Source organism: Sesamum indicum, linkage group LG1, assembly GCF_000512975.1.
Source record: "Sesamum indicum cultivar Zhongzhi No. 13 linkage group LG1, S_indicum_v1.0, whole genome shotgun sequence".
NCBI classification, from domain to species: Eukaryota; Viridiplantae; Streptophyta; class Magnoliopsida; order Lamiales; family Pedaliaceae; genus Sesamum; species Sesamum indicum.
The window spans coordinates 13,856,486-13,882,822 of record NC_026145.1 but is presented as its reverse complement, the minus strand read 5'-3'; the positions used below and the strand labels follow the sequence as shown (position 1 = coordinate 13,882,822).

Sequence of the window (26,337 nt, the reverse complement as noted above, 5' to 3'; positions counted from 1 at the left end):
TCACAACTTTAATTTCTTTATTTTCCTTTCTTTCTCTATGAAAGCGCACACATACTATTTGCAACTCAAGTCTGGTGTTCTTGTGTGTGTGTGTGTGTGTGGGAAAAACCGCAGTCAACAGGCTCATTCTTCCACGACAGAAGCACCACACTAGGCACTCTCATGGGTGTAACCCTCCAAGCCATCACCTTCAGGGCCTCCTCCCAGCACCGCCAGCAGGAAAACCCCGTTGCTGTCGTCAACGTCGCCCGGAGAAACAAGAAACCCAAGAAGAGCAGGGCCGCTGCGGCGAGGCAAAGGCGGAGGTGGTGGAGGCTGTGCAGGGACGAGTGTGACTCCAGAAGGGCATCTCTTGGGGAGTACTTGGAGGTGGAGAGGAGGTTCGGGGACGGCGGTGGTGCTGGCGGACCGGCTGTGGAGCTCGAGGAAGGGCTTGTTCAGGAGCTTCCAAGAAATGGGCGGGCTTTATTTGCCGACGGGAGGGTCCTGCCTCCGGTTGATGTGGTGGAAGAGTCGTCGCCGGCCGCTGCGGCCGGGCTTTGTAGATTCTCGGCGGTGGAGCGGTGGTGTAGTTTAGTGTAATGCTGTGTTGTAGTACACTGAAATAGTGCCCTTTTTTCCTTTTTCCTTTTGCCTTTTCTTTTTCTCTTTATTCTTATTATATTTATCCCAAGATATTATCTTCACCTTTCGCCATCTCGAAATTAGGATTGTCAATTAAGCCTTGTTTGGTCTTGCAATTGAACAATTCAAATTTAAATATCCAGTACATGAACAATTTTAATGCTATTTAATTTATTTTTTAATAATTATTTTTATGATCAATTCCATCCGAGTAATATTTTTTTATAAAAACTATATTTTTAATTTTTAATTCCACAACAATCATTCTTTACTTAATTATCCTTTATGTTTAACTCTAATATGTATTTGTATAATTAATTCAATTATTTTTAATTTTTGCTATAATCTGCATTGATATAACTTATTATAAAATTATTGATTAAAATGGCATAATTATTTTTTCTAAAATTAATCATTTCAAAATCAATCGTTTTATAATTAATTATAACAGTAGCATGCCTAAATTAAATCTATATAAACATGAGCAGTCAACAACATATAAAAAGTAAATCCTCTCAACAAAAATACATATAAAAAGTATATAAAATTATTAACATTCTATATATTTATTTTACAAAACAAATAATCGCTGAAAGTTTCATTCAAGTGAATCTTACTTTTGAAAGTTTCAATTTAAATTTTTTTTTAGATATTTTATGATTTTTATAAAATATTGCCGATACAGTTTCAAGAAATTATATTACGTTTATATACGAATCATGAAGTATACAAAATTATATATCTAATTTTGTAATAGTTAATGATATGATGTATTTTATACATTTATTAATGCAATTGCATATACAATGAATAATTTTAATATAACATAAAATTTTTATTTTTATAAAGTTACATGCATTGTAAATTCAGTTACATCATGATTTATACATATTCATGTGTATTTCCTTCACATAAATCATTTGCTTTGTATAATAGAGTTGCAAATATTAAGTTTCTAAATACTTTTGTATTATATAAATTATAATAAAATAATAAATTAAATTTTACTCTTTAACTAAAAGTTTCAATAGAAATTCACTATCACTAAAAAATCTCATCGGAAAATTATGTGTAAAAGGGAGGTAAATAAAAAGAGTATAGGAGTTAAGTTGGGAGGGCCATTTTGTCCTATGAATGCTAAATTATTTCTTTTATTACATTTCAGACTTTAGGGGCTGAATGCAATTTAGATATATTTTAAGGGTGAAAGTGTATTAACTAAAACTAATTGTCATTTTGTGGGTATGAATTGTGGAACATAATCATTGGCTGCTTTTGAGCATGTGGGTGAGAGGTTCGCTCTTTTGCTTTCGACAGAATAATCTATTTTCTCATGTGGGACGATATTTTAAGTTTTTTATATTTTACGTGCTATATTCGTTCGCATATTATTATTTAATTAATAATAAATTAAATTTGTTAATCATACAAGTTTAATTATTGTGTATGAACCAATAATTATATTATTTAATGGGAGCATTATTAAATTAAATATATTTTTATTATATTTTTAAAAATATAAATATGAAATACTAATAGAAATAAAATTTATAATTTTTTGTGAAAAAATAATTAATGGTGACAAACAACAAGTAAAATAATAAGTAAAAAGATAGTATCTTTTTAACACATAGGAACAAAACAGTTTTTCATCAATTGAGTTTATTTTAGAAATGATTTTTCTTCAAATACTATCCAATTTAGCTTTTATCTGTTTTTTTATTTTTTTTTACAAACACTACCACTTTTAATTCTGCTACAACTTTCAACTTTTTCTACAAAAATCATTTTGCTTAAAAGTAGATGTTGTTTGCCTTAAATGCAAGAGGACCGTTTTTCGATTCGAAAACAGCTTAGGTCCAATTCGATTAATTGCATTGTAAATATTATTGTTTACTATGAGCAATTATCATTTGCATACTAAATATCAATTATGTAGAATGTGTAAGTCCTTTGATATAAGATATTGTGAATTTACATCGCAATTTGAAATAGAAATTGCAATCAACTTCTGATGACAATTATCAATGAACAAAAATTGCTGCAAAATTGGTAGCAAAAGGTCAATGAAATCTTGTTATCAACATTTGGTTGTAAGATCCTTTGCAAATTCTGGCGGGAGTTTGGGACCAAGATTATTGTTGCAAAGTGGTCGAATCTATTGCAAACGTGATCAGAATTTGGGACCATACTATTTTGTCACAAGTTTGTGGAGTGAAACATGTTCATAGCAGAGTTGCGTCCAAGTTTGTGAGGAAACATAGATCAAATGATTTTATTGTTATATTCTCTTATGCTTCAAGCTCACGAGTATGTTGGATGCGAGGATTGTCTTCATACGCACTGGGTATATATATATATATATATCCTGAAATTCGACTATTAATAACTCGTCGAAATGGAATATTCAACGAATGCACTTGAGTTCTTTGACCAAAACTTATATGATACAGATTTTATCAGTCAATTATCTTTCTTTTAGAACGTGGTATTCTCGTCGCAGCATGACATAGTCTATCATCGATCAACAAGTATAAGATTCTAGAGGTAGCTCATATGCATGTAGCGCTTTGCCAACAGGTTTAAGAAGGAAAATTCCCAGCAAGGTGCTTCTATGGCTTCTATTGTTTCCCAGGGAAAAGTGGACACATTATGTTGTATCTATCTATACTATTTATTAGGGTTAAATGCAATTTAACCCCCTGTGATATATGAAATGAGCAAATACCCCCTTATGAAAAAAAAATTAGCAACTTACCTCCCAGTGTTTCAAAAAATGAAGCAAATTACTCCCCTATCTATGGTTTAGATAGGGGGGTAATTTGCTTCTTTTTCCAAAACACAGGGGGTAATTTGCTATTTTATTTTTTACAGGGATTTTTTTTGCTAATTTCTCAAATCACAAGGGGGCAAATTGTATTTTGCCCCTATTTATTAAGGTTCTTTTTTTCTTGTTTAGTGATTTTTTACCTCTTAATATTTCGTAGGAGAGTAAATTGCAATTAACTCCATTACCATTCTATGCAATTAGTTGAGTTTAATAAATTAAGGTTATGATAAGTGTAAATAATTCATAAGACAAAAATCATAGCTCCTTAACTTTCTTGCTTTACTGTAGTTTTTAATCATAAGTTTTTGTCATTTTGTCCTTTAGAAAATGAAACTTATAATTTAGTCTATTATTTTTGTAATTTTTCTTGATCTGAACACTCATTTCGATAAAAAATTTTAAAATCATCAAAAATCGACATGTATAAATTATATTTTCATTTAAATTTAAAAACACACGTGACTTGTAAATATGATTTTCTAACCAACTTTTAAATTGCCAGCAAAATGTATATATATATATATCCATAAATCGCAAAATCTATAAAAATAATGAATCAAATTGTAAATTCCATTTCTTAAAAATCCAAAACACCAAACACCTATATTTAGATGGCCAAAATTACAATAAATCCTAACTTTGAAAACGAAGCAAAATACTTGGACCATTTTCTTTCACAATGATATATATGAATGAAATGATATATAAATATAATCCTTCAATTAAACATCGCACCCTACAATGCCACTCTCGTGCTCAACAACTTCCTATATAATCAATCAGTTAAAATAAATATTTTCATATATACCCTCCCAAAAAAAAAAAAAAAAAAAAACAGCATCATAATTAATTGGGGGTAAAAGACCGAGGTGGGGTTTCAATAATGGTTTCCAGCGCAGGCTGCCATGATCTTTGTCTGGAATAGCGCTCAACATGCTGCGAATCACCGCCAGCAACTGCTGCCGACTGATCCTCCACAGCCTTAGCCTCTGCGCCATTCGGGAACAAACAGAACTCCGGAAAAATCTTGGAAAAATTCAGGGCTGCTGCTGCCTGCTGTTTGTTGCCTCTGGAGGGCTTCTGGCTGATGAGGGACTTCATCTCCTCGTTTGTGAGCACAGAGTAGAGCATTTGCATGGGTAAGAGGAAGTAGTCTCGTCCCCTCTCCAGCTCCTCCTCTGCGCACATCCCTGCAATTCTTTGACCCACTCTCAGCTGCCGGGACTCGCACAGGAACTGCCCTGGATTCTCCAGCATGATTTCTGCTGCTCTCACGGGTTCATCCCTTGTGTAGATCATTAGTCTGCCGTCAGCTGAGAGCACTTTCACTACACCATTATTGGAGATGATTGAAGGAGCACACAGTGCTGCATTGCCCATTTCTGTGTGTTGGGAGAGAGGGGGGGAGGGGCTTGTGAGGAGGGGATGCTGGTTTATATAATATCTCTCACTGCGATAAAAGACAATGTTTGTAATAAAATACTAAGTTAAAATTGTGGTTAAATATATGTTGTAAGTGGGAATAAATTTTAATTTTGTTATAATATCTAATTATTTAGTTGTAAGAGTTAAATGACACGTGTCGAGTGTAGATGAATAGGAAGTAATATGAAACACTGAGAAAGCTGGAGAGAAGATGGTAGTTAAAGTAGTAGAGAATTAAAGAGAAGTTGCAAATGATATATAATAATGTTGGTTATCTGTATGTTGATTTTAAGATAGTATTTTTGGGTAACAACTCTGAATGAGATCATCAAAAGAGACATTAATTGACAGAAGGGTTTAGGAATATTAAAACCAAATCATTATTAATTAGGTAGATTTTGCAGCAGCTCTCTCTCTTCAAGAAAAGCAAAAGTGGGTGCACTGAATGTAGATTGGTTTCAGGATTTGGTATAGACAATATTAGGGTAGGTGTGTCAATTCATGCAATTTTGTACACAACTTATGTGCCTCCATAACTTGTAATATGATATTGGTAAGCATTCTATATTGGTTACAAATGATAAGTTTGAGTAATTTATAAATTCAAAGTCCTTTCTCCATAGTGAGACGCTTTTTCAGGACAAAATTGTGAAGTTCATATAAAATTAGAGCGGATTATATTTTGCACAATAGAGCATTAATCAAGTCGCAAGTTGTCTCCTAATAAAAAGTTCTTGTTTATTTTGAAAGTAAAGAGGAAATTTTTTGTTCAACGATAAGCGAGTTGGATCGTAAAGCGAATTCTTGTTGACGAGTAAGTGTCAAAACATTCTAAGACACACTTATTAGGAGGAGTTTAACTCTTTCATTCTCGTCCCAAATATAATTAGTTTCTCCAAATTGGGATAAAAACAAATGTGATGGGAAAAAAAAAAAAGAGGAATATGATGTGATGGAGCTTTGAAATCCATTGTTTTGGTTTAATATGGATTATTTATTTCTGAATGCACATGGTGAGGTATGGATCAAGACTTTGGCTCTATGTAAAATTGTCACATAAAGACACCACCAAATCAATGATAGGACATGGTATGACATATTTCTTTGGTATTATTTTATGTGCAAATTTGGATGAGTTAATTAGTTTTATACACAATATTTTTCGTTTGGCAGATAAAAGAGTGCGTTTGGCTGAGGTTATAAACTTTTTAAAATATTTATAAAATATTTAAAAAGTTTATAAGATATTACAAAGTGTTATGATTCGAATGCTAGTATACATTTAATTATTTTTATATACTTGAAATACATATACTATGATATGTATTAATTGAAATAATTAAGTATATATTAGCACATATATACAACTTGAATTTCAGTTGGTTGATTAAAAGTCTTGCTAATGACCCCTCCCACGACTAATAAGCCACCTAATTATATATGTTCCGGACTTTTATATATCTATACTATTAATTAAGTGAAGAAACTTTAATTGAAAAAAATATGTGCAAATTGAAATACCCTTTTATTCTTATAAACTATATAAAAATTGTATGTATAAAAATTAATATAGATATGTGTATAATATAGGAGTACTAGTTAAGAGTTGAGGATTGGCTAACGTCAAAATATAAAATTAATTAAAATGATTATACTAATGAAGTTGGTAATCCTTAATTAGCGCCAGCTTTCAAAATTCACTTAATTATAATTATGAGTTGTCACTCTATTTAAAACTCATTTTGTGTATTTTTGGTTGATGCACAAGTTTGAAAGGCTGTGATAAACTAAGTGATATATGGCTTATTTAGTTGATAAAGATTCCAATGTAATTAACTTAAATGCACACACACACACATATGTATATATATATATATATATATATGATAAAGATTCCAATGTAATTAACTTAAATGCACACACACACACATATGTATATATATATATATATATATATATGAAGACAAACAAAGATGATTATCAACTCAATACAAAAAGTCAAGGAATTGAAATTGGTTGTTGGGTACTAATTAATGTATAGAGAAAAAAGGAAATGTGCAGTGCTGGCTTTGCTAACACTATCTAAAAATTTATTTTTCTAACAAAATAATACTAATCTTTGGATTTGATAATCTTATTTTATTTTCTTTTTGTGATATTTTAAAAATTTGGATTTGTGGAATAGAAAAGAGGGAAACTTGCTTGGGACTTGAGAGGGAAGAAGAAGATTTGAAGGGTTGAGGAGATAGAGTTGCAAGAAAAATGAGAAAATAAATTTTAGTAAACTCAAACACTCCTTTAAATTACATAAAAAAATAAAAAAAAGTTTGGTACCCGATTAGGTAGTTCCGAATAGGTACTCCGACTGTTTTATGAAAAGTTCAAAAAGGATCCTAACTACCTGACCTGAACGCCTACATCTATGCAAATTAATACTGATAATTATTTTTTGACAATATAATGTCTAATTTTACTCTTAATTACTAATATATAAACGTAGATATTGCTGAATTATTTTTCCTATTTGTTGATAAATAATAAAATTTTCAAATATATGTATATAAGGATAATTTTGTCTAAACAAAAAAAATCATTAAATTAGAAACGACTACGTAAGCTTCTTATTTAAAAAATTGGATAACTGAATGGTCCTTATGTTTGTAGGGGTATAAAATGCTATTAAATCGAAAATTTAAGTTAGTTCGTCTTACTTTAACGGCTTAATTACCTCTTGGAACTCAAATGGATTTTGTCTTGGCTGGCATGCTTACCGTATTTGCAGAAATACCCTCCTGAGGTTGTTAGAAGCTTGGGCAGCAAGGGTGGCAATGGAACTTGTTCGTCGTCATTGGAATGAAATTGAAGTTGAAGGTGATTGTGCTGATCTTCACAATCACTTTCTTGTTCGTAGAGATGGAATTATGTTTGCGCACTCGTTTGCTCGTAATGCTTTTAATAGTGACGAAGGTCTGAACAATCTTCCTTCTGATTGTTACGACTTGTTAATTTTTCTTTAAAAGAAAAAGAAAATCACATAATCTTGAGACTTCACATCATTACCAAATAAGGGCTGGAGGGTAAATCAGTCATTCCGCTCACTTTATTGAGCTTTATATGCTATCAGACTAAGAAAAATCAAGGATGAAGTATATGACTAAAATTTAGAGGTGAGCCCACTTCAAATCATTGGATGCTCTAGTCAACAAATTTGCAGCTCAACTAGTTCCAAATCAATGGTGTGGTGTTTACCTTTTCGCCCTTCATTAGAACCATAATTAAATTAGTATCAGATGTGTTGTATTAATGAACCCTTGTTGTTTACAGTTTTGCCCTTATTATGGCCATCATTAATTGTGGCCATTCTCGTAACACATGACGAGTACTAAGGACATTTTATGAATTTTTTTCTTCAATTAATTGGGATAAAAGTGTACATTTACACTTAATCCCATCCCCATATAGGATAGAATATAATGAGATATCCGACCCAATTTTTAAAAATAAACGGAGCCTAAAGAATTTTATTTAAAAAATCTAACATTTCCTTAATTATTAGAACTTGCTCTCTTAATTATTAGAGCACAATTTGAAAAAAATATTTTTCTAAATCATAAAAAGACTAAAGACAAACAGCTTACTATCCATATTTATAGAACAATCAGAATATGATTCCCTTCATATAATCCTAAAATTCTAACCTCCATCTTATAATTTCATTTATGGGAATATCAAAAGAATTTCTGCATAGATTACCGAAATGGCCAAACATGCCCTTAGCCCACAGTTCGGCCCCATGTGTCTGCCACGTGTCCATCTCTGGTTGCAATTAGTCCGCTCTAACTCCAATCATTAACCATTTCACCCTCCAAATTAATCAATGATGAATCCCCACATTTTCACACACAACACTCACTAGCCATAGCCATAGCCATGGCTCCCTCCCCTCCAATCCCGCCCAAACCCCCTTTCCCAAACCCCAATTAACCGTTCGGGGACTCTAACCCTAGGTTTTTTCTCTTTTCTTTTTTCTTTTTTTTTTGGTTATGGCGATAGTCACGGGTGATAGATATCTCGAATCACTCGTAAAGTTCGTGGAAGATCAGGCGGAGAGATTAATTGAAGGGACGCTGGTGTTGAAATTGAATCCCGTGGGTTTGCGGTACGTGCAATCCAGGTTTGAAGCGTTGGAGGAGCTAGAAAGCTTGTTGGCCGGAGCTCCGGTGGATTATTTGCGGGCTTATGTTTCGGATTTGGGTGACCATCGCGCGCTCGAGCAGTTAAGGAGAATTCTTCGCCTGCTTCCGTCGTTGAAAGTGGTTTCTGTGCTGCCGTCACCGGGGAGGGATCCAACCCCGCTATTCTTGCTTCCGTTTGGGAGGTTGAAGGTTTTGGAGCTCCGTGGATGTGATTTGTCCACATCTGCGGCGAAGGGGTTGCTTGAGTTGAGGTTTACGCTTGAGAAATTGATATGCCATAACTCAACTGTGAGTGCTATTTTTGCTATTTAATGGAGTGGAAGTTTTTCCTGGTTGCAAATCGTGATCCGTTTGGACTTTTGTTTAGTTATTGAAGAATTTGGTTTCAACTGTACTTGATTGCTTCAAGTTGCATATGGAATTAACATAAGAGAATTTTGATGCGGAGAACATCGATTTTGTTTCGGGCCTATGTAATATTTTTCTGTAGAGTTGAAGTCATAGTTGTTATCTAATGATGCAGTCTGTTAACTTTTCTATTTAGCTTCTGTTGCTTTTTTTTTTTAGTTATTTTTCTGTGGTAGAAATTGAAAATATGTGATGCTTTAGGTGAACTGCTCACTATTGAACAGTTCTAGGGACAATTGTCAACATAAGTATTTATTATTCTTCCCTGCACACTAACCAAGAGTTGATAATTTTTGTACTATGTTTAATCTATTATGCTATTGAGCTTTGGTATTTTGTTCATCACATGGCTTAGGATGCACTGCGACATGTGTTTGCAAGTAGAATTGCGGATATAAAGGATTCTCCCCCGTGGAACCGCCTGTCTTTTGTGTCATGTCCGTGTAACAGCTTGGTTCTTATGGATGAGTCTTTACAGCTGCTTCCTGCGGTGGAAACCCTTGATCTTAGCAGGAATAAGTTTGCAAAGGTAGATAATCTCAGGAGGTGCACCAAATTGAAGCACGTGGACTTGGGATTTAATAACCTGAGAACTATTGCATCTTTTACTCAGGTAACTTTCTATATTTAGACTTCAACCCAAAGGATGTGCTTATAGTGGTCTGAATAAACAATTTCTTCTTGATGATTATCTGTTTCCAGATTGTGGGGACAATTATTGTAGTATAGTTCAGTTTAAATTCTGACATTCAACTTTGTCTTTACAGATTTATGCAGAATAGTTCTTTGTTTTTTTAGTTGACTTAACTAAGTGCGTATTTTTTATGAATAACTTAATGAAAAGTAGACTGCAAAAGAAAGAAGATGCTTATGCATGTCATCAAATATGCTGTTTTGATGATGCTATACTAGGATAGTATAGTATAGTTCAGCAAAGATTCTGAGTGCAAACTTTCAGATTTTGTGATTGATATATGCTAGGAAGTAGTAACTAATTGTGGTTGTAAGTTGTTTGAACACAGATGTTCGTAAATGAGTCAGATGAGATCTGCCACAGTAGGAGCTGTAAATATGATACCTTATTGTAGTGGGTTTTTTGAAATGGAAACTTGAAATTTTAATCAAGTAGATTTTGTATACGATAAGTTCCAAGTGTAGAAGCTCTGGACATATTTGGATCTATTTGTCAAAGGGTTTCACATCTTCTGTTTTCAAATGTGTTCCCTTTTCTCATATTCTGAGATTGTATCCTATACACCTTAATTTCAAAAGCCTATACCTCATTCTCGGAGAGCATAGCACCCTTTATTACAGAAAAACAAGTAAATCTTTCTGTCTAAACAAAATTTCAAATCAACCTATTGAGTCAATTGTTGGGGTATGCAACTTGGTCCAAAAACATTTCCATTTACATCACAGAAACAATTTCACCAAAAATTAAGGGAACATCACGCAAAATAATCCAGAAGTTACCTTTGTTTATAAGGCTCTTATGCAATGAGTGCTGAAACATGGGTGTTTTGTGGAAGGAACGGAGAACTTTTCCTGCCCTACTCTCAGCAAAGTTTTACGTCCTTTTCTCTTTCTCTTCTAGTTTAATTGACTTATTAGTTTTACTATTCATCAGCCTTGTCAAGTTTTCGGTGCTGTGGAATTGTCCTGCAAATTCTCAAAGATGTTATAAGTTGCTTCATTCTCACGTTGGCCTTAATTTCATTTCTGTGTTCCACCAACTTTGCAAAGATGCTATAAGTTTCTTGTTTCTCACAATGGTCTTATTTGAAATGCCAATTTCCCCACGACTTTGGGAAATTGCTAGAATTTACTTCGACTCTTATGTTGGCTTTAACCTGAATTGCTGATTTATACAAGGAAGAAGCAGAAGTAAAGTAGACATAAGAGAATCTAGGAGATTATATAATCTAATTTATATCCTTTTGCAATCAATTTGAGATGCTCTTAGCAGAACCAAGTGCTTTATGACTTAAAAGATATCCTCCTCAATAAAAAGTGGTTTCGGTTTCTATCTGCAGAAGGTCTCAGAGGAACTTCAATCATTGGTTTGTGCAGGTGTCCTGTCAGATTGTTAAGCTTGTGCTGAGGAACAATGCTTTAACTTCTTTGCATGGCATTGAAAAATTAAAATCATTGCAAGGGCTCGATCTTTCGTACAATATTATTTCAAACTTCTCCGAGATAGAGATCCTTGCTGGCCTTCCATCTCTTCTGAACTTATGGTTAGAAGGAAATCCACTTTGCTACGCAAGATGGTTTCGTGCCCAAGTTTTTAGCCTTTTTCCTCATCCAGAAAGAGTAAGTTTTGTTGTATAACCTCTTTGGGTGATTGCTAACTCATCAATTAGAATAAATATTCTATCAGATTTCTTGAAACATATTTCTTGCTTTTAACTAGCTGTATGCTTACGATTGGGCTTGCCTCCATGTTATATTTGCATGTGCTCTAGCTTAAGTTGGACGAGAAGGAAATATCCAAAAGTGAGTATTGGGAGCGGCAAATCATAATTGCAAGCAGACAGAAGCAGCCTGCAAGCTTTGGATTTTATTCACCTGTCCAAGATGATGCTGATGTAGGTCGAACCATAAATACAAAAAGGGTAGGAAACCATTTGATATTAACAGACTCATAATTTCACGTTGACTTGATTTTGAACAATTTTCTGAATCCAGAAATTTAGTAACTTTATGACTTTGTGGTGTTCTAATGATTTGTAGAAGCGAATCTCTCGTCTTGTCAATATTGAGAATGAAGAGCAGAGCACATATATTTGTTCTGACCAAGATTCACTGTCATGTGATAATGAGAATCAAGACAAAGATGAGAATGTCAATGCACATGAAGCTGAAATAGAAGATTTGATGCACAGAATTGAATTAATGAAGAAAGATCACTCTGTTCTGTGGTTGCAGGAATTTAAAGAATGGATGAGTCAAACATCTGAAAATTTTGTTGATGGTAATAAATTTAGGAGTACCATCTTACATAATAATCAAGAGTTTGGTTTGAATAGTGAGGCAAAGGATGAGGACTTTGCTGAGACCTCAAGGCACATTTTTGACTCTTTTCAGCTTTCTGGAGATGATAGTAGCACAATGATTCTAGAATCTGAGACCTCCTTTGCAGATACATCTACTGTTGTAAGTGGCCAGCAGTACTTTGATCAAATTGGTGAAGCAGCTCCAAGATTTTTCATGGGGCATGCTGGTGCAGACAGATCTGTTTCCAAAGATGTTTATGTGAATCAGGAAGAGTTGAGATTATCGAATAATCAAGGTAGTGCGACTGTAGATGCTGGAAAGTTGCGGTTTAATTCCCTTGCAGTCGTCAGAGGGGATAATGCAAGCACCGAGAATGCAATGTCTGCTTCAACTGCAATAAATGACATCATGAGTTCCCATTCATCATCAGCACGCCTGGGATCTCCGCCTCATTATCAAGAGGACGTTTTACATCGACGCCAAAACCTAGAAGAAGAATTTCTGCAGCTATCTGCTGAATCTTTCTCAGTGGCATCCTCTGATAGCAATACAAGTTGTAGTGAAGATGATTCTGCCGAATTTGGCCCTTCAGGAAATCATGTTGATCAATGTCTTATTGACGATTCAGCTGAAAGGAGTCATAGTGGTTTTCTGGTAGCTTCTTATCAAGATGATGCTTGTGATGTATATCACGACACAATTTCATCATTGAAGCAGAATGGGACACATACATCAAGTCCTTGTGCTGAAGGGAATGTTAATACCAATGGTAGAGAACTGAAAAGCTCTGCCCTTGCTGGCAGAGGTAGTTCCTCTCGCTGTGTGCATGATGATAAAATTTTAGGACTTGTTAAGGGAAAAAGTGATTGGCTGGAGCAGAGAAAATGTGTAAAGAAGCCCACAAGAAGAATGATCTCCTTACCGGAGGATGATGATGCACATGGTGACACCGACTCATCAAAGAACTCCAGTGGACCTGTAGAGACCTGCAGATGCGAGGTGATAAATGAAGGTCAAGATATCTGTTGCTCAGGTGACTTTTGGAAATCCACTCCAGCTAGAAACAATGGAGACAGTGCTGGCCCCGCTGTACTTGGCCAGTGTTACAGGGAAACTGATTCTGAGTTCAATACATCAAATGATGAAAAAGATGATTTTATTGAGACTTATTTCAATTCTAAAGTGGCTCATTCTGGGGTTAATGAAACTTCTAGTCAATACGTGCGATGCAATTGTCTGTTCGTTGAAAAACCAGGACATAAAGAAAGGTGTACTATCTGCTTATCAAACTATTATAATCTAGTCATGTAGATTGAGAGAATCTTCGTCCTTACTCTTCCTGTATGCTCCCAACGTTTCCTATACATTTCGCATGACTCTACTCTATGAGGCTTGTAATGTCGTGCAAATACTAGTATTTTTTTTTTTTTTTTTGCAATGCCATGTTTCTTGAACCTGATGAACTTTTTCTTGGTAGACTACTTTAAGATGGTCGAACTCATACTTTTTTACTCTTGTTCTGCATTTACAGGGAAGTAGCAGTTTTACGGAGCAGCGAACAGAAATTGTACATTTTACTTGTTCATGCCTGTGAGGGGTCAGGTTAGCTTGGTTGTGGTATGAGCTTTTGGCTAGAGATGTAATTTATGCATTTGCTTCTCTTTCTTTGGAGAGTGTAATTTGATATTTTGTCTATGGACTTAATTCTGTCTATCTGGTGGGTTTATTTGGTGGCACCTTGCAGAAACTGCCTTGGAAATGGTTGCTTGCCATAGGGTTGGCGATGTGAGAGAGGTTTTTGTTGGATTAGGATTTCAAATCATAAGGTTGTCACTTGCAGTCTCCTCGCACTGAATGCCTGCTCCTTGTTTTCTAACAGTTTGTATCTTCTGTTGGGCATGTATAGGGTGTGCTTTGAAGGCAATGCGACATATCTGCTCATAACCAGGTCCATGGATAGATCAAAAGAACTGCTTTGTGTATTGGATTTCTTTGATCCATCTGGGATAAAAAATACTTGCTCTATAACAAGGTAATTCTAACTACTAGTGTGATGTAAAAACTTGAAACTGTTGTCATATTGAGATTAGTGATCTGTAACGTTTTATTTATTGTAATATTGGGGTTTTGTAAATTTATTTGCAGCTTGGAGCAGATTCAGATTAATCTTTTCCAGGACCATGTATGCGGAGGTTCGAAGGTTAATATATATCAGTACTCTATGGTGCTTTTCTGTCAGAAAAACTTTGAAGGTATATGAAGTGAATTATCTGGGATTTTCTGTGATCTTTTAATTATGTATGTAAAATGTAAGAAAAATGTTAACACAGCAACTAGTGTGAATAGTTGCACGAAACACAACATTATCACAGAAGAGTTGACCTGAAAACCAAGTATAAAAATTTTATTTATGCTAAAGTTCGTATAGCAGTGGATTGTTTTGAACCTTATCCTAGACCACGAGAGTAATGAAAACAAAGTATTTAGTATTCCAACTGTTCTTTGATTGCTGAGAAATTGGATTAACCGATGATAAATTAAAAAAATTGGTTGCAGTACATTCAATTTGCAACTGCAAATGAGAAAAGTTGTGGTTTCTTGGATGCATAGGGAAATTACTGAATGTTTTAATTGCAGCTGCAAAACGTAGAATTCTTATATCTTTTACTCGAAGTTGAATATAGTGACATTAATCAAATACGGAACAAAATGCTCAAAAGTGAAGAATTCATGTCAGTATTATCCTGTACCACAGTTAGACCTTGTAAACATGTTAATTCACACTGGAAAAAGGGCAACAAAAAATAGAAATTATATCTGCTGTGCTTAGCGGGACATGTGCAATAGGGACACAACATTCTGAGCAGAACTAGAAACTGTCCAATTGTATTGGATACCAGTTTCATGATTTGCAATATCCTGTATTTGGGGCATGAAGTGATGCCGAAGTATGGATTAAATTTTTATGGTAGCCTGCTCCACCGGTAACTTCTTAACTTTTTGTAAAATTTGGGTGGTATACAGACAGGGGATTAGGTACTTGGATCTGAAGAGCGACCTGCAATATGTTAAACAAGATACTTGTTTAGTAATATGGTGCTGCAACTTATAACAAAAGAGGAAATAATGCAGTTTGAAAACCGAAAACCCTTAGATATTTTTCTCCTGGTTCATCCACTCTTTTCTTTTGAGAGTGGTGCATTATGTTAAACAAGATACTTGTTTAGTAATATGGTGCTGCAACTTATAACAAAAGAGGAAATAATGCAGTTTGAAAACCGAAAACCCTTAGATATTTTTCTCCTGGTTCATCCACTCTTTTCTTTTGAGATCTCTTCTACCATTTTGAAATCTGAAGACTGCTTGTTCATTGAGTCAATCAGGGCCGACTTTTTGGTAGAATTTCTCACTGAGGCCATGGCACAAGATTGCTTCAGCTTACAGTCTTTCGAAGGTGTTCAATAGTCTATTTAGACTATCAAAGATGACTGCCAATAGTCATTGAAAGTCAAATGTCCGGCTATGGGTGGCATCTTTGCATTTGACCCCTATTTTTACTCACCACATATTTTCATATTATTGCCTTCGTTGCTGCTTTTCCATAGATATTAATAGTGTTTGTGAGTCTGTTTTTAGATCTCTACTTTATAGGAACACTATTGTCTCAGGTGTTACTATATTCCTACTTCAGGAGCGATCAGTTTGCACATATAAGTTAGAAACACCGTTCTTATTACATTTGCATTGTCCGGTCATGCACCTTCTTCTGCTGAAGATTTCATGTGGTTTCAATTTTATTTGCCAGACATTGCTTATTGTTCTGATTCCTTCTGTTGTTGGCTGCAAGTTGGAGGATGAATCATTACTAACATGCTTTGCCATTTCATTGCATTACTAAATTATTAGGAAGTATAATTTATTTAAGTATGTAAAAAATGTATTTTTCTTAGCAATGGCTGCTCATGTATCTTGTGTTTTTCCTATTTTTCCGTCTTATATCATTTCTAAATGGCCAGAGCATTTGTGGCTGCCAAGATCACTTTTTCTGCTCGAGGGGCACCTGCTTCTATGCACTGAAGACTTCATGCAGTTTGGTCCATCTGAGAATGCATTTTCCCCATGTTATTTCCTACTGGATTCATGTTGCAATGTTGTTGATGTGTCTGAAATGGTAATTTTTTCTTCTCTTACTAATTTTAAGCATTGTTTAAGCTTTATGTTCTGCTCAGCAAGATTTGATTTGAGATACCTTTGTTGGTTAAGTTAATTTACTTTCACCTTGTGATTTTGAGTGTCCAGTGAACTTCCTTGGATAATTGGCATTTTGCTGTAAGCAATGGTAAAATGGAAAATAACCCCCTATGCAATAAGAAATGGCTGGTGATTCTTAACCCCAATTTATTGATAAGAAATAGCAAAACTGTACATCTATACTTCATTTATTTCATTTTATCAGGTTTCATAATCATTTAAAGCAATTGTAATAAGTACACTTATGTAGTTTATATATTTACTGCTAGCATATGTTATTAATATACAAAATTAAATTTTTCTTTAATTATAGTTTTTATTAATTTATATTTGAAATATAACTGAGATATTGTAACTAGCATAATGAGTTCAATATGCTTATGCCATGTAATGGATGTTTTAAGAGAACATTTGATCACGCCTACTTTAAAGTTTATATCTTTAAATTAACTTCTGCATATGTGATTTCAATATAATAGAGTATTCATAAAAGGAAATATTTTATTTCTCATCTTTCGATAAACACTCTGGCCTTTCCAAATTCAAGTATCCAATTTCATGAAATGCAGAGTTTTAAATGGGCAGTGGAAAAGGTGAAATTTTTATTTATGTTTATGTTGCGCTCTCAAAAGTAGTGGTTGAGTGGTATCACATCATTAGCTTAAGTGGGGGGATATTTTCGTTGAAAAGAGTTTTTGAGGAAATAGGATCTTAGTTAGGAACATTCCTAGAAGAAATAGTCATGATGAGTTTTGGAGCGAAGGAGTATATATCTTGTTCTGTATTTTACAATATTACTCTAAATGATTTTGAAAAGGAAAAAAAAAAAAGAAAAGAAAAATGATGCCAAAAGTAGAAATTTCCGTCATATATAGTGTTATTTTTGTCGGAAATTATTTGCTACTTTTCTGAAGAACACAACAGGTTAGTCAACTCCAAGGGGATTATTTGTTCTTCCATAGGAGGATAAGAAACCACTTGCCTGAACTTGGTCCACTGTGTAAGATCAGAATATATTAGTGTGACATCGTTGGAATGCCCATTGAGATCTAAAGTTAATATTTTTATTTAGCCATCTATTTCCTGTCCAATCCTGTATGTGAGATTGATTTGCCTAGTTCCTAGGATCTAGACGACCTTCAAAAACACATTTAGCAGTGCACCTACTAAATTTTCCATTCCTTTCTCGTGGTTCACATCCCGTAAGTTCAATCTATGTTTTCTGAAGTATATTGTCATTGTTTTGCAGGCAATTGACACTTCGGATAGCCCGTGCGTTGCCTTATCATTTCGACGCACATCAGAGTTCCGCCCTTCACAGAAATGGTACAGAACTGAGCATGCATTTCCTAAAAGAAAGTGTGCTTCTGATCCTGTAACATGGAAGCTCAAGTGGTTCTCAAAAGATAGCGTATTCAAATTCGTAGCCTTGCTGAAAGCAATCCACGGTCAGGGGTCCACATCGTCTTTTCTTGTAAGATACGGATCATGATTGCTCTTTTGCCCTTTCGGTTCCATATTCCTTTCATTCTTTTGGTCTGGCTTATTTCCTGGTTGTGTTTCTTTAGCTGTAAATGTAACATTTGCTATTTGTATTCGTTGATTTGTGTCATTCAAGAAGTTCTTGTGTAAAGAAGTGTACAGTGTACAGTTAAGTTGTTAAACAAAATGTGAGTACAACCCAGCTTCATTTGTACAGAGGCGTAACCCCAGTTATGAATAGATCATTTCAATTTTTGGTGAGAATGCACACTCAAGAAATAGGTGTGCATTAAGATTCCGTATATAAATATTTGGAGTATAATACACATATAGCATCTTTACTTTGTGGTAGCTCAAAGACAGTTGAAATCATGCAGCCATTGGGATTTCGGAGCATACATAGAAAAATGTCAAACAAAATCAAATAATCAGAGTATGTTAAGCAAAGCAATTAGTAAACTTAGCTGCCTCAAACGATATGCATTAAGCATTAATACCAAGAAACCTAGGAGAACTATATTTTATGATTTTTCGTTTAGGGTGAAGATTTATTTCTGGAGGATTGAGAATGAAAATGTGTTTGGATAGCTAAGTAGTTATTTTGATTAATTGGATTGTTGGGTCTATTTGATATTTCATTTTAGGAACATGTTTGGTTTACTTCTTTTGAAATGTTAAAGTAAAGAGTACTTCTAAAAATGTGGTATAAAACTTTGAATAATCATGGTGCAGGCTGTGGGAATAGATGTTCTTTGGACATACTTGTAGAAAATAATTGTGAAAATGATTAAAACAGACATGTCTTTTAGTTGAAAATGCAAATATATTTATCAAGTTTTGCCTGAGCTTCACTATGTAATTGTCAAATTATGTTGAGGTCTGTTCAACTATAGTGTTAGCAGGTACGTCATTGGTTGATTGGCTGTGTAATCTTAAATTTTTTAGCAGACCATCATTTTGCCAAGCAGCTGTTTGTCAATAAAGATTTACTGGCAGACTAAATTGAGAGACACTGACAACTTTGTTTGACATCTGTTGGAATATCTAGCTTCCCCTGATCTATAACGGACGGATGCTTCATAAAATGGCATCGTTGATACGTATCAGACGCCGATGCGCGTCAACACATTGTTAATAATTTCGATGCATGCTGAGCATGACATTTGTTTTGCGTCCATAAATTCAAAAAAAAAAAAAAAAAAGAAAAAGAAAATACTGTGTCTAACATGTTAAAAACCTCCTACTCCTGAGGATTGAAAGAGCACATGTTTTTTCTTCCTATCAATTTTCTTCTCTCGTCTTCCTTTCAAATTTTCTTTTCCTTTCATCTTTTTGTCTCCATTATCGATTTTATCGTGAGAACTCATACAAAAAGAAGCCCTACATGCATATAGGGTAAATTATAACGAATCTTTTTAAGATCGTGTATAATTATGAATGTTTTCTTATTCTTAAAAAATTATCAATATCTCATTGATGTTGGATAAAATTATGTAATTATTGAATACAGATATGAAATCGTCAATTTTGCTCTAAAGTATTCTTTTGATTCCTTAGAAAAATTAAAAAATGTAAAAAAAATTGGAAAGGTAATTGGTAAAAATTTTTAAAAAAAAATAGCCCACGTAATTCATAATTGGTTTTTAAGAAAGTTTTAAAAAGTCAATAAAATTATAATTTATAATTCAAAAGGTCATTTTGGCCAGTTCACTATATAAAATGGATGGAAACATAATAAAGATTAATGGATTTGACTAGTTGTTGGATAGTATTAAAATTTATTAGAATTGGTAATTTTTCAAACAATAAGGAGTAATTATAATTATGATAAATTTCAAAGTAATCTATTCTAATACCCTATACATATTCTTAAGCTCAATTTAGTTTTAGTACTAAACTGATTATGTAAACTTTTGAAATAAATGTACTTGATTAAGAACTTAGATCTAAGATATGCCCATTTTATTTCAATGTTGGGTTATGCTCTTTACTTTATGATGTCAAATATGGATATTTTAATTTTATAAGAATCTATACAAGATAAAATATATATTATAGTTGTGTTGGTGTCATCTTGTATCCTATATTTTTTAGATTTTTCCTTAGCACAAAGTGCTTATCGAATCGGCTACATAAGTAGGAGATGATGAACGAATTATGGGATTGAAAAAAAAGAAAATCTCAAAATATTGAACTATTCAGAATTTAGTAAAAGTTGTTTGAAGAAAGCTCTTCACTATCAATATCTTGCATCGAACAAACCAGGAAATATTTATTCTGACCGTTATCCCAAGAGCAACAACGCTGTACAAAACTGAAAACAAAAACGAAACATGGCCTAGCTAGCTACCTTCTTCTCTTCCTTTTAATTGTTTGAAATTCGAGTGGGACAGGAAGAGTTGCCAGTAGAATGTGATTCTCGCGCACAAACTTGCAACCTAAGTACTCATAATGAGAGCGCAAAGTTAAAGGGTTGATACGGAGATCCTTGGCTAGGTCCGACGGGTCGGACCGAAAACCATCCACAAACAGCGAAAGTACCAGTACATAGCTTATGAGCAGCTTCTGTTTCTCATCTGGAATTCTGTTGTTGTTGGTGATGTCAAACATAGACGAAAACCTGTGTGATAGGATAGTGGGCAGTTTGTGGCGCTTTGATGTGGACGATACGCCGTCCATGGTGTGTCTATCCTTGAACCTGATGAGATGAGTCATGTACGATAATATGCCCGCCATCTTTCGTTTCTTCGACTCATCCTGCAAATTTGAAAATCACCAAGAATGAGGTAAGAAGAGTAAACACGTAAATTGCAGTTACATCCTCAATTGATTTACTTACCTTGATAGTTTCCAATTGATGAACCCTATTGCAAACAAAAGTGGGGTAAAGATCAGGTGTGAACTGTGATCCTGCATGTGCAAGCTCAAGAATATCAACAAGGTAATCCCATTCCCCTTTGAGGATAATCTTGTCAAGTGGATATGCCTTGTGTGCTGCAGTGGCTTCCAAATCATAGGGTGGGGTGTTGCGAGCATTACTAGTTGAGGCTATGGCTTCAAGTGCTTGTGTGTTTATCTTTATTTCTTTCAATTTTTGTTCCATATTTTGCTGCATTTCTGGATCTTCTGTCTGTCGTAGGGTTTCACGTTTCACATCCTGAAAGTCCACGTAATATAACAAATTATCAGTGATAGTCAAGAGAAACATCAACGCTACTTGAGGTAGAGTCCAATTGCAGAAATAACCTTTGTCTTTTATAAAATTACAAGTACATATACTCTTTCATGAGTATTGTTGTAATTCAACTAAGGGGTGTACGTGTAGAATTTTATTCCGGAATAGTGTTTTTGCTTGTAATTACAAATACAACTTCGTGTGAGGCGTGTCAATGTAATGTAATTTAGGTATGTATTTGTAAATTTTTTATTTTGAATATAAGATGTACGCATAATTACAAAGCACTTATAATTATACAAAGAACAAAGGTACACGTCAAATCTTATAAAAGACATAAATAATTAAATATAACCCGAAGAAGTGCCACTGCAATTTATCCAATTTATACTTCTCAATTTTCTTTTCCTTCCTCTCTTTTCACTTGGGATTTAGTATCTTTGAGGAAAAGGATGTTCATTTATATAGCATATTTGCACAGAATTTCTTGATTGATTCTCAGAGCATAACCTTTTACAAACCGCAACGTACGTAGACGAAAGAGCAATTAACAAAAGCATAAGATTGTGAAAATGAGAGAAAATTATTCTAACTTAAATTAAGTCTGGCTGAATCTAAACTAATTATATAACAAATATCACTTGTCGTGTAATTAACATACAATTAAAAAAAAATAAGTGTATTACACTTGCTCTGATTGATTAAAAATTTTAAAAAAATGGAAAGGCAATACCCGTCTTATATTCTTCTTAGTGGAATACATGAGAGTCAAATTTCTGACTTTATCAGTCTTTTCCTCTGTGGTAACTACTCCTTCCTTGACCTCTTTTTCAGCCACCGCCTCCAGCGCTGCAAATTTTGGTTCCAACCTGAATATCTGCATACATACACTACAAGAATGAGTGTTTTGATTTGAGTAAACGTCCATCGATCATCTATCATTTTCTGTTTAAAAGGGAATGCATGCCTTAAGCATTTAATAGCCAAGATAACAATAACCCGGATTTAAAGTCCGTAGAGCCGATTCGGTTCTATCATAGTGTTAAACAATCACTTTATCTAAAAGTTTAAAATATTATAGAGAAGAATCATTTAATATTGATAAGCAACAACGTACATCAGCTCAATACGAATTCCCGCAGGAGCATTTGCGTTCATGCAGATTTTCTAAAACCAAAATTGTGCATGATCAGAACCATAGAATTACACTTCACAAGATACTATTTGAAAACATCAAACCCCATAAAATCCAATACCAAAAACACATGAAATCATGCATGATGAACATGCAGCTGTTTCAATCTTTCACCAAAAAAAACCCACAGGAAACAACCAAACGGTAGCTCCTCGATCAAGAACGAAACCAAAACTTACCCTGTTGGCAGCAATAGGAACCATTTTCAGAACTCGGGTCTCCTTATCCAATACTCCAAGAGCATAATTACACAGCTGGGGCGACGTCGCCTCCCCGGAATAATTTGTACCCACAAATTTCACCTCGGAACCACTCACCCCCACCACCACCTGCATTCTGGGATTTCTGGGGTTTCGAGAATTCACACTTTTGTAAACCTTGACGCTGGAATTAGGATCCGGGTTGGTGGAATTCTTCATCGGGTCGTATCCGGATGGAAAGTATCCAATTATCGGGGAGGTATTTTCCTCTGTGTTCTCGCCGACTGCGTTGATCTTCACGTCTATGGCATCCAATGATTCCCTCTTTCTAACATCTGAGTTTCCATCTTCTCCTTCCACTCTTTTCCTCATTTTCTTGCCTTCCGATTTGGCCATAGTGTACTGTGAAGGTCAGGGTTATGGGGGGCTTGTGTGTGTTAGTTAAACCCTACTTTAGAAAATAGAAAAGCCTTCAGTTTCCTATTTTAGGCCCTCATCTATCTATACACTTTAAAACAACAAATTCTAAATCCCACTCATTTGAATTAAATTTGAATTAATTATATAAAGAGTATAACATATTTGTTATTATAATTGGTCCACAATTTAAAAAAATAAAATATATCACACTTATTATATGATTATATAGTTTGATTTAATTAAATCTGATCACTTACTTAAAAAATTTTCTTTTAAAACTAAACCCCTTCGATTAGATTTTCTATTTCAATTTCTTATTGTATCTTTTATTCTATTTAGTATGTATATATATACACGTCGTTAATTAATTGGATCTTAAATATTTTAACATATGGAAATTTGATCTATTAGAACTCTATTAAATGATTTTTTTTAATAATGAGTAATCATTTTTATATTATCAAATTCTTGCTTGGACTCTGAGTTAAAAAAAAGAATATTAGTCAAACAATTTAATATTTATTCCACTTTAAATTATTTCACAAACACACTAAAAGATTTAGAATTCTTTTCTAGCTAGGATCTTTTTGAACAAAATATGATCATTACGATATCATTGTGAAAACTTATTCTGAAAAAACTATATAATAAATACTATGCTTAAAAATTGTACAATAAAGAATAATTTAAATTTAATTGTTTAGTAGGTGAAACAAGTTTAGAATAATCAAACAAGCCCAAAGAAAATAAATTAGGTCAATTTTGAAAGGATGGATCTGATCTAAGTTAACATATTGAGGTTAAAATCATTCATTATTATGAGAGGAAAATTTTAAATAAAATCACTTTTTCATAAGTGTTTTTTTATAATTGGTTCTCTTATTATGATCTATTTATACAATCATCGATGCATTTTGAATAATTATACATAAATCCATAAAAAAACATTAACATCATTTCTTTTGCTTTTGAAAAATTATATATATACACTTAAAAAACGTCAATATCATTACACAAACTATCCATATTTATTTTATTATTAGAGAATAGTTTCTATAATTATGCAAACCACAAAGATGATTTATATTTAATTAAAAATAATAATGATTTTTATGCATAATCTATTTCTAGTGGGTCCATAAAATATAATCCATCGAGTTAAATTATTTTCCACTCAATATGATGAATAAAATGAAAAGTAAAGTATTGAAATATAAGTTAGTGAAATTGATCTCTAATTATTTATTTATATCGCTATAATTATTTAATTTATAGCACCCCTTAAAAAGAAATAGAAAAATAGAAAACCCAAAAAAGTACTGCGTAGTTGGGCCTTTGCTGAACAGTCGCCAAAAGCCCACCGTCAAATTAGGGTTCTATTTCAGTTCTGCTTCAATAAAAGCCCTCACTCAGCCGCGGCACCCTCTCCTGACACATCTCAACTCATCTCCTCTGCTCAGCGTCGACTGATCTGAATATCTGCGTGTTTCATAAAAAATACGAACGAATCTGTGTATGTATTTACTAACAAATCTTCTGCTTGTTTAGTTTTTCCATCGATTTCTTGTTTGTGATGAAAAAGAAGGAAGAAAAAGGCAATCTTATGTGTCGCTGATACGCTTTTGAATCGACGAATAGCGACATCAGCCCTTTTAGTTGCCGAGATACGGCGAGCATCATATGCTTGCATGTTCCGTTCTCCTTACGTACGGTTCGTGCACTAGTGTGCTCCTATATTCAATCCTAAAGTGTTATTTTCTTAATTTTGCATCTGCTTCTTTCAATGAAATGTAGTTTTGTTGGTTTTTATTATTTATTTAATTGATTTTTGTTGGTTTTTCACTGGTTATGAGTTGAGATTTGCAGAAAAAGCGCAACCAAACACAAAACTAAATCTATATGATTAGAAGCTATTTTTGTTTTGGAATTTGAATTTTTTCATTATTCTTCTTCTTTTGAGATTTTTGAGAGCTGTAATATTTTGCTGGTTTATTAGTTTTCAACTGTACTATTTTAGATTTGTAGTTAAATATTATTGCTTTTAAAGGTTGAACTGACTTGAATATTATTTAAGAGATTTATATAATTTTGAGTTTATAAGATATTCAACATATTATCTTTTGTAATTACAGTAATTGTTTATGAGGTTGAGTTCAATTACAATTTCTTTTTCCTTTTCGAAAATTGCACGTTAGGGGTGTGGATTTAATCCAACACATGTTAGAGGTGTAACGATGTCGTCTTTGTGCTAGATACATCGATATGTGACAGGTTGATTGTCATTTGTCATTAAATTATTATCACCTTAAATGTATTCTAATTATTTATATAGACAACATAATTTGATGTATAATTGATTAATTAAAATTATATAATAATAATATAAAAATATTATCAGTTAATCTATATTTTTAATTACAATTTTAATATTATTTTTTGGATATTTCGTCACTAATATTATCTAAAATGCTGAAATAATGAAATAAGTGAGAGGGGCTGCTGCAAGGCTCACATATCCTCCAGCATTAGATATCCCAGTGGATGCACTTGCACCTGAAAATTGACAAAAAATATATGAATAAATTAAATTTGTAGTTGTAATGAATATTTGACTTCTTTTATAAAAATAATGGTTAATTGTCAAGCATGGAGACATATAGCTAATTAATATTTTATACTATGATTTACTTTTAATTATAAAAAAAAAAGCATATTTTTTCTTCTAGTGTATTCAAATTCTTTCCTTATTCGATGATAAAGAAATAATTGGGTGTAAAAACATTTGTTAGGTTAATTGTTTTATTTATTTTATTATAAAGGAAAATTCTTTTATTGTATTAATTTTTAAGTATTTTAATTTATTCTTTTTATTAAAATGTTTTTTTTGGCAAAATAGTAATTTTAGTTTTTTTATATAAAGATGTATATTTTTAGATAATTGCATAAAATTTTTCTATATTTTTTAAATTCAACTAAAAATCCTCTATATTAAAAGTATATGCAAAAACCCTTTGTGTTTTTTAAAATATTTCCTCTTTCATCAATTGTCATTAACAGTGTCAAATGTTATTATATATGTGTGTATAATGAGAGTGGGTGCCGGACGACAGTGAGCTTGTTGTCAACACCCCCCC

At 33.3% G+C, this 26,337-nt stretch overlaps 5 protein-coding genes across 5 annotated transcripts in view; 2 read left to right on the top strand and 3 right to left on the bottom strand.

Annotated features, from left to right (window-relative positions):
• LOC105167044 (uncharacterized protein At3g17950) lies at window positions 163-582 on the top strand. Its single transcript, XM_011086604.1, has one exon. It carries the CDS (start codon window positions 163-165, stop codon window positions 580-582), a length of 420 nt encoding a protein of 139 aa, XP_011084906.1.
• LOC105166437 lies at window positions 4,035-4,877 on the bottom strand. Its single transcript, XM_011085790.2, has one exon. It carries the CDS (start codon window positions 4,832-4,834, stop codon window positions 4,301-4,303), a length of 534 nt encoding a protein of 177 aa, XP_011084092.1. The 5' UTR covers window positions 4,835-4,877; the 3' UTR covers window positions 4,035-4,300.
• Window positions 8,754-18,506, top strand: LOC105166430. Its single transcript, XM_011085778.2, has 11 exons — window positions 8,754-9,363; window positions 9,839-10,096; window positions 11,554-11,796; window positions 11,949-12,098; window positions 12,217-13,748; window positions 14,012-14,082; window positions 14,225-14,306; window positions 14,387-14,512; window positions 14,626-14,732; window positions 16,497-16,651; window positions 17,981-18,506. Exons 1-11 carry the CDS (start codon window positions 8,923-8,925, stop codon window positions 18,221-18,223), a joined length of 3,408 nt encoding a protein of 1,135 aa, XP_011084080.1. The 5' UTR covers window positions 8,754-8,922; the 3' UTR covers window positions 18,224-18,506.
• Window positions 20,552-21,365, bottom strand: LOC105167034. The gene is made up of 2 exons (XM_020693151.1): window positions 21,053-21,365; window positions 20,552-20,970 (listed from the first exon to the last, which is right to left on the bottom strand). The coding sequence occupies exons 1-2, from the start codon at window positions 21,326-21,328 to the stop codon at window positions 20,560-20,562; spliced, it is 687 nt and encodes a 228-aa protein (XP_020548810.1). The 5' UTR covers window positions 21,329-21,365; the 3' UTR covers window positions 20,552-20,559.
• LOC105166420 (lipid transfer-like protein VAS) overlaps window positions 25,620-26,337 on the bottom strand; it is a 2,329-nt gene continuing 1,611 nt past the window's right edge. The window contains exon 3 of the mRNA XM_011085766.2: window positions 25,620-25,756. Coding sequence (XP_011084068.1) covers window positions 25,665-25,756 — 92 coding nt within the window. The 3' untranslated portion in view covers window positions 25,620-25,664. The remainder of the gene's footprint in view (window positions 25,757-26,337) is intronic.

Bases quoted from the DNA above. Each gene is read 5' to 3' on its own strand.
- LOC105167044 (XM_011086604.1), top strand. From the start codon at position 163: ATGGGTGTAACCCTCCAAGCCATCACCTTCAGGGCCTCCTCCCAGCAC.
- LOC105166430 (XM_011085778.2), top strand. From the start codon at position 8,923: ATGGCGATAGTCACGGGTGATAGATATCTCGAATCACTCGTAAAGTTC. The intron at 10,097-11,553 runs GTAACTTTCTAT...TGGTTTGTGCAG, and splicing joins CTATTGCATCTTTTACTCAG to GTGTCCTGTCAGATTGTTAA. The intron at 14,513-14,625 runs GTAATTCTAACT...ATTTATTTGCAG, and splicing joins AATACTTGCTCTATAACAAG to CTTGGAGCAGATTCAGATTA.
- LOC105167034 (XM_020693151.1), bottom strand. From the start codon at position 21,328: ATGCAGCAAAATATGGAACAAAAATTGAAAGAAATAAAGATAAACACA. The intron at 20,971-21,052 runs GTAAGTAAATCA...TCAAATTTGCAG, and splicing joins ATCAATTGGAAACTATCAAG to GATGAGTCGAAGAAACGAAA.
- LOC105166437 (XM_011085790.2), bottom strand. From the start codon at position 4,834: ATGGGCAATGCAGCACTGTGTGCTCCTTCAATCATCTCCAATAATGGT.